General features: G+C 47.7%; 1 protein-coding gene across 1 annotated transcript; it reads left to right on the top strand.

Moving 5' to 3' along the window:
- Positions 1-3191: 3191 nt before the first annotated feature.
- Positions 3192-7271, top strand: bcl2l10 (BCL2 like 10). The gene is made up of 2 exons (XM_055661101.1): positions 3192-3979; positions 6627-7271. Exons 1-2 carry the CDS (start codon positions 3434-3436, stop codon positions 6747-6749), a joined length of 669 nt encoding a protein of 222 aa, XP_055517076.1. The 5' UTR covers positions 3192-3433; the 3' UTR covers positions 6750-7271.
- The last annotated feature ends 1159 nt before the right edge of the window (positions 7272-8430 follow it).

The following is an 8430-nucleotide window of genomic DNA, read 5'->3' on the forward strand; positions in this document are numbered from 1 at the left end:
TCTTCAGACCACAGAGTCCGCGCTTACCATCCTGTACACTAGGAATATCGTACACCCTAGGGACAATTTAGAGAAGACAATTAACCTACAAACCTGCACCTCTCTGTAGTGTGGGAGGAAACTGGAACACCTGTAGAAAACCCACGTGGTCACGGGGAGAATGTACAAACTCCATAAAAAAAAAGCACCCGTGGTCGGGATCAAACCCAGGTCTCTGGCGCTGCAACACTACCACTGCCACCCAATGCTGGCTCATGGACACCATGTAACACTAACCTGAACTATAAAGTTCTATGTACTGTCTTTGGTTCCCATTAAGACCTTTGGGTTTTGGGGGGGTTTTTTTCCACTAGTAACTAGGGCTAGATTACTAATTTATTGAATTTTAGTTTAGTATATATAACCTATGCTTATTGCATTTACAGGCTGTTACATCAAGTTCAAGTGAGTTTATTGTCATGTGTCCCTGATAGGACAATGAAATTAATTGCTGCAAGAATTTAATTGTTCCGTTGTTGGTGCATATGACAACACTCTTGACTCTTGTACAAAGTACAGTGCAGACATGTGCAGGAATGGGGAGCAACCATAAGTCTGTGGAATTCTACACAACATTAATGTCAGCAACTGTGATCTACTACGGAATGTGTCCCCAGTTTCACTACAGTCTTTGGTTTTCACACAATTATGTTTACCGAATACCACGGTTGTTAACTTATGAACTAATCAACAAAACAATAAATTCTAGTAGCAGAATTAAGCCGTTCCGCCCATCAATTCTACTCCACCATTCAATCATGGCTGATTTATCTTTCCCTCTCAACCCATTCTCTTGCCTTCTCCCCATAACCCCTGACACCGTACTAATCAAGAATGTGTCACTCCCCACCATAAAAATATAATTGACGTCCTCTACAGCCGTGTGGGGCAATGAATTCCACGGATTCACCCCACTCTGACGAAATAAATTCCTCATTTAGTTTAGGTTATTATGGTTTAGGTTGCATGTACCAAGTACAGTGAAAAGCTTTGTTTAGATTGCTGCCCTCCAAGATCAAATAATACTATAAAGTCTGAAGAAGGGCTCCAACCCAAAATGTCACCTATTCCTTTTCTCCAGAGATGCTGCCTGACATGCTGAGTTACTCCAGCATTTTGTGTCTATCTTCGGTATAAACGAGTTCCTTCCTATACATAGTTAGAAATAAGTCAAATTCGAGTACAATAGGTAGAGCAAAGGGGAAGATACAGGATGTAGAAGTTAGTTATCAGCATTGTGACGTGTCTGTTTGAGAGACAGAGTCCAATGTCTGCAATGTGGTAGAAGTGAATCGGACGTTACATATTGCAATTATGGGCGTGTTAATCTGCAGCTAGTAAGAATGTTATTGTTCCATTGTCATTACTTATAATTAAACACTCTCGTCTCTGGATTGGGGCAGGATGGATGGCATTGGAGTGGGTCTGGAGGGGCAGGGGTCAGACGATTGGCTAGTGGAGGTGTGAATGCACGGCAGTATGCACGTTCTTTGGTGATGAGGACTGGGGTATTGAAGGTGGTGCATGGCACTGTATGGACCTTTGTGTTGGTGAGAATTGGGCAATGAAGGAGGAAAGTGTGGCAATGTGTGGATTCTTTGGAAGGAGTTGTAGAAATTGGTGAGTGGGAGTGCACACACTATCTGGGTACTTAGCGGGGGATGAGGACTGAAGTGGTTCAGATGGAGCGGGGGGGTGGGGGCCGGAGTGGTTCAGATGCAGGGATGATTACTGAAGGGGGTGCTGAGAATTGGTTGGTAATGGACAAATTGTCTGGTCTCTCAGTCTGGGCTGAGGACACGGTGATTCGGTTGAGATAGGACTGGGATGGTGAGTGGTTCAGTGACTGATAGGGGCTGAGGAGGTTCAGATGGAGGGGAGATGAGATCTGGGTGGTTCAGACAGCGGGGATGATGGGGTCTTGGTGTCCATGCCACTGGATCCTGACAAAGATCTGTCAAGAACCTTGTGGTGGCTATCTGTGCACCAGTCTCACCATGTTAAACAAAGTCACACACAGGTGTCCACCCAAAAGAGTGACCGCCGATGATGATGATGATGGTGTCTGATAGAGATGGGGGTCTGAGGAGGACGGGATGATGGGGACAGGGTCTGGGTGGGCTACGATGGAGGGGCGATCGGAGGTTCAGATGGAGGGGATGATGGGGTCTTGGTGTCTAATGGAGGCGATGGGTGGGATCTGGGTGGTTCAGAGGATGGGGTCTGATGTGATTCAAATAGATGGGAGATGGAATCTGGGTGGTTAAGATGGACAGGATAACGGGTGGTTCAAATGGAGGAGATGACGGGGTCTGAAGTGGTTCAGGTGGACGGGATAATGAGCGAAGGGCGCTCAGCATCGCCAAGGACTGCTCTCACCCCAACTATGGACTGTTTACTCTCCTACCATCCAGGTCTCTCAGTTGCCGGACCAGCAGGTCCAGGATCAGTGTTCAAGAAAGACTGGAAGCTTACACAAAAAAGCTGGAGAAACTCAGCGGGTGCAGCAGCATCTATGGAGCGAAGGAAATAGGCAACGTTTCGGGCCGAAACCCTTCTTCAGACTGATCGGGGGTGGGGGTGGGTGGGGACAAGAAAGGGAAAAGGAGGAGTAGCCAGAAGGCTGGGGGGTGGGAGGAGACAGCAGGGGGACTGAGGAAGGGGAGGAGACAGCAAGGACTAACAAAATTGGGAGAATTCGATGTTCATGCCCCCGGGGTGCAGACTCCCCAAACGGAATATGAGGTGCTGTTCCTCCAATTTCCGGTGCTGCTCGCTGTGGCCATGGAGGAGACCCAGGACAGAGAGGTCGGCGACGGAGTGGGAGGGGGAGTTGAAGTGCTGAGCCACCGGGAGGTCAGCGGACCGAGCGGAGGTGTTCGGCGAAACGATCGCCCAACCTCCGCTTGGTCTCACCGATATAGATCTGCTGGCATCTAGAGCAGCGGACGCAATAGATGAGGTTGGAGGAGATGCAGGTAAACCTCTGTCGCACCTGGAACGACTGCTTGGGTCAAAGGAACTGGAAGCTTCTCTGTCACACTAAACACTGTACCACGTGGGACTGCGGGGTCAGCGGCCAGTCCCTTTAAATACGGTGACGCGGGTGTCGTCACAAAGGGGGCGGCGCGTGGCGGGTTAAAGGGACGGCGCGGGGAGCGACGGGCAGTTTGCGGGCGGAGGGAAAGGGAGGCGTCGCCGGGCAACTGTCGCTGCGCGAGAACGGGCACAAGGGCGCGAGGGGGGTCGCCGAGCAACGTGAAGGGGGGAGCGCGAGCGAGCGAACGAGCAGCCGTCGCCGAGGCAACCGCGGCCGGGCTCGGGATCAGGATCATCGTGCGGCCGTCGCCGGGGTAACCGGGGTCGGGGTGGACGGACGGACGGACGGGCGGCAATGCCGGAGGCCACGCTGAGGGAACAGACGCTGGGACTGGCCCAGGACTACCTGCAGCATTGCCTGGGCCCGGGCTCGACGGGTCGCCAGCAACAACAGCAGCAGCAGCAGCAGCAGCAGCGGCCGCCCGACAAGACGGCCTGCACCCTGCGCAAGGTGGCCGACCAGATGGTGGAGCAGCACCAGGCCGCCTTCAGCAGCATGAAGAGCCGGCTGGACAACGGCCTGCAGGTCTACGCCAGGCCGAGGAGCGGGCCCACAGCTGGAGCCGGGCCTGACAAGCAAGAGGCGGCCGAGGCCCAGGCCCAGGCGGCGGCAGACTTCCTGCGGCGGGTGGTGGAGGAGATGTCGGCCGACGAGAAGATGAACTGGGGCCGGGTGGTGAGCATATTCGCCTTCGCCGGCGTGCTGGGCCGCCATCTCCGCGACTCGGGCGTCGCCATGTGGCCCGAGGCCGGGCCCGGCCCGCTGGACATGCTGGCCGAGAGTGTGGCCAACTACCTGGGCAAGGAGCGGCGCGACTGGATGGAGCAGAACGGAGGCTGGGTGAGTGGGAGAGAGGGAGAGGGAGCGGGGCTGGCTGGGGCTTCCCTTCCCACCCACCCCAGAGATGCTGCCTGACCCGCTGAGTGACTCCAGCGCTTTGTGTCTTCCTTTGTTAACCAGCATCAGCAATTCCATGTTTCTACACCCCTTGCTAACCAGGCGGCCTCATCCCCTTGGTAGACAAAAGTGCTGGAGAAACTCAGCGGGTGCAGCAGCATCTATGGAGCGAAGGAAATAGGCAACGTTTCGACCCGAAACGTTGCCTATTTCCTTCACTCCATAGATGCTGCTGCACCTGCTGAGTTTCTCCAGCACTTTTGTCTATCTTCGATTCTCCAGCATCTACACAGTTCCTTCTTAAACACTTTGCCTCCTCTCCTCTTTCCTCTTCCCCCCTCAGCTGCTCCCCTTCCACCCCAGCTGCCTCCCCTTTCCTTACACACACCCCAGCTGTCTCCCCACCTTTTCTTCTTCCTTTCTCCTTCTCCCCTTCCCCCCTGTTGCCTCTCGTCCCCCCCCAGCTGTCTCCCCCCCCCCTATCTTCCACATCCTTTCTTTCTCCTTTCTTCCTCCCCATCTGCGCTCTCCCCATTCCGCCTCAGCTCTCTCCTTCCCTTCCACACCCCAGCTCTCCTCCTCTTTCACCCCATCAGTTCCCCTTTCCTTCCACATTACAGTTGTCTCTTTCCCTTTCTTTCTCCTCCCCTCCCCCCTACCCTAGCTGTTTTCCCTCCTCCACTCTGTCTCTTCCCATCCTTTCTTAGTATGTGTCTATATTAGTTCATTCTTAGTATGTGTCTATATTAGTACATTCTTAGTATGTGTCTATATTCTATCTTGCCAGTGTTATCCCCACTAGTGTTAGCACGTCCCTATCTTTCTTGTGCAGCATCTTTGCTACTTGTGTGGCCCCCTGGGGTGGTCCTCTTCCCTTGCTTGATGGGTGTCTCCACTGGAATCAGTCCTCCCTCTTCCTTCTTCCCCCCCCCCCCCTTCATTCCCCCCCCCAACAGCAGAAGGACCTTGTACTGTGGTCCTCCCTCACAGAGCCTTCGGTGGCTGCAGTCTGGCCCTTTGTAAGTGAAGCTTTGTCGATACAAATGCACCGAAAGGCGAGTTAAAAGAATGTTCTCATTGCTTGTCGCTGATCTTTGTACAGAAATGCCACATCACCCTCTCAGCATTTCAACATTCGTCCCTGCTGGCTATTAAGCATGACTATGACACTAGTCTGTCATAACTAAGGCATTAATAACCAGGCTGGGGCAATTATTTTGAATGTTTGCCCCCCTGTTACCTGATATTTATAGCCTTGCCCTTTATGAATGTAGGCTTTATTTAACCTGCTTGTAATGTAGATGGAGGTATAAACACTGACAAATTCATGCTGTATTTCTCCTATTTTGTAATGCTATTGTGAGTTTAGGCATGAATAAAAAGTTCAGTGTAAGAAGAATGTTAATGTTAACGCCAGGAAATGTTTTGCATTTTTCTCCAGTCGGGGTCATCAGGGTAGTGTGGAAAATGTGGTAAAGCACATTGCCAAATTGTGGACTAGATACACATTTAATCGGGATTTTGGGACTAAAAACAATTTAAGTGTAACTATGAACCTCATTCAGTACAAAGAATGGAAAATGTTTACGTAATATTGATCAAAATTCATTGTTAATGTGAGTTTAAATGATCACCTTTGAAAGACCTGAATCAGAGTAACATATTTAAATTGATATAGCAAGATTTATTTTTACCATGGTGCCTATAAGTAGTTTGAAAGTATTAATGAATAAAGTGCCAGAAGAAATAAGGGCTGGGCAAATTTACATAGGCATCTGGCAGATGATGCATCAATGCACCAGGTGGGCTTATTCATACACAATGCATGATATTGAGTGTGGTTCTTGAAGCAAACACAGCTGCTCAGCCTTTCCCCTTTTTTTGAATGAAGTTGATTTCTGCATTGAGCAGTGATATGCATAAGCTTTGAAACTGATCTCCGAGCATGCAAATGATCCGGCTACAGCATTGTACTGAGATTTTGTTCCCACTTTTTTAAGATCAGGAATTGAAAATAGAGTTGAGCAATATATATATTTTTTTTTAACTAAATGTGGTTGAAATATTCAGTGAAAGAATTATTTCTGCTGTGAATGGACCCTGTAGTTCTGCAATCTGCCACCGATATTTTATTCAATTGGAATTGAATATTTTTAATGATTGAAGATAGACACCGATTCCTTTTCTCCAGACATGCTTCCTGAGCCGCTGAGTTACTCCAGTGTTTTGTGTCTATCTTCAGTATAAACCAGCATCTGCAGCTCCTTCCTTCTTATGATTGAGACGGGCATGGAATTGATTTAACTGATGCTAAAATTTGAAGAATTTTAATTGGTTGCAGTCGATCCTGCACCTAGAGGTTTAATTATACCAGATGGGTCAGGATGTACTAGGATTAATATTTATAATTGGTCTTTATTATCTTTCATTGGAAGGACAGCATCCTGTCTTGGGGCATCTACACAAGGGAATTACCATTTTATGCACCAGCAAACTTATCTTTTGAATCCTTGGAAGTTGCCCCTGAACATTAATTAACCCTTTTGAAAAATGAATGATTTCTTAAACCATTTCTCTATTGTCTTGATAGGAAGGATTTCTCCGGTTCTTTGGAAGCGATGACCATTGGCAAGAGTCAACAGTACGAAACATGCTGATAACGGTTGCTGGCTTTGGTATAGCTGGATTAGCGTGCCTTCTTGCCGTCCGATAGACTGCAAGAAACTCATTGGAACAGCTGCTAACATCCTAGAAGATATAAATTTCTCACGCACAATGTTTTCCAATTTTATATCTCCATTTTTATAATATATCTGGATGTTGCCATCATATGGAACAGAGCAGCAAAACAGTATGGAGATTCTCAAACTTTTGTCTGCAGTTTGCTAGTGTTAAGTTTGTTTAATGTACACAAACTTTTTTAAAGGTATACGGTCTACAGTACAATGAAGTATCCTTTAATGTTTTCAGAAGGCATTGAGCTTGAATAATTGGAGGTCTGATTTATTGTGGGATGGTGTGGAAAATGAGGGGCAGTATCTGCAGAATTATGAATCCTTTCTTCTAGTCGAGTATCGCAAAAGAATTGCACTAATCGTTGGAGTAAATTGGCTAAAGTATTGCATAACCAAATCCATTTGGATGCTTTTGTTTATGGCAGTGTGTATGTGTCTGTGTTATAGTCAGAAACCAGCTTTTGTGCCCTGGTCGAAATTAAACTTCACAATCTACAGTTTGTCCATTTATGGTAATGAGTGTTATCGGTGTTTTTCAGACTTGAGTTAAAAGACACAGCTTTACCAGAAAGACTCAATTTCCATTGGAATTGATAATGAAACGCCATTGTAATGGCACTGGTCATTTGGTGTGAACTGTAAATCGTCTCGTACCTGAATATTTCCACGTGTACCGTTTTCAAACTAGTGATGAAAAATGGTACACCCATCCTGCAAACTTGCATCAAAAGAAGAAAATGTTGCCAACACATAGAAAAGTAAAGCACAGGGACGGGCCCATTAGCCCCTGATGTGTGTGCCGAATGGGAACATTCTCTGCATATCCATGTGCCTATTTAAATGCCTCTATCACACCTGCCTCCATCATCATGTCTGGCAGCGCCTTCCAGACACCTCCAGAACTTTGCCCTTCTCGCCTTAAAGCTATCGCCTCTAGACGTGGACTTCTATCTTGAGGGGTGGGGGGGGGAGGAAAGAAAGAAAGAGGTTCTGACTGTCTACTCTGTCTTTGTCTCTAATAATTCCAGATACATCTAACAGGCCTCCCCTCAACCTCTGGTGTTCCAGAGAAAACAGTCTGGATATGTCCATCCTCTTATTGTAGCTGGTGCATTCTATCCAGGCAGCATTCTGGTAAACCACCTGTGCACCCTCTCCAAAGCCTCCACACCCTTCCTGAAACGGAGCAACCAGATCTGCACACAATTCTCCAAATGCGGTACAACCAAAGTCCTGTAAAGCTGCATCATGCTCTGCTGATTCTTGGATTCAATGCCTTGATAAAAGCAAGGATACCATACCCCTTTTTATTTTTTGCTACTTTCAGGGAGCTATGGACATCAATGATGATAAGAATCTGGCCATTAACAGTATATTTCCCCATACATTCAATCTCTCAACCTCAGACTTGTTCAAATTAAACTCCATCTGCCATCTTAGCTGATCTATACCCCATTGTATACTTTGACAGCCTACTTCACTGTCTGCAGCTCCAACGATCTTGGTGTCATCTGGAAACTTGTTAACCAACCCATCTGCATTTATGGTTCCAACCAACATAAATATTAAACGTTCCACTGTACATTTCAAACTATGAAGGTGCCTCGTATACAAATGTGGCAGAGAAGGCTCCTAAGTGGCATTGCTCGTTCATTATTT

The sequence above is a fragment of the Leucoraja erinacea genome, chromosome 33 (genome assembly GCF_028641065.1).
Source record: "Leucoraja erinacea ecotype New England chromosome 33, Leri_hhj_1, whole genome shotgun sequence".
In the NCBI taxonomy this organism is placed as follows: domain Eukaryota; kingdom Metazoa; phylum Chordata; class Chondrichthyes; order Rajiformes; family Rajidae; genus Leucoraja; species Leucoraja erinaceus.

Coding starts and splice junctions, on each gene's coding strand:
- bcl2l10 (XM_055661101.1), top strand. CDS start 3,434: ATGCCGGAGGCCACGCTGAGGGAACAGACGCTGGGACTGGCCCAGGAC. Junction 3,980..6,626: donor TGGAGCAGAACGGAGGCTGG/GTGAGTGGGAGA, acceptor TTGTCTTGATAG/GAAGGATTTCTCCGGTTCTT.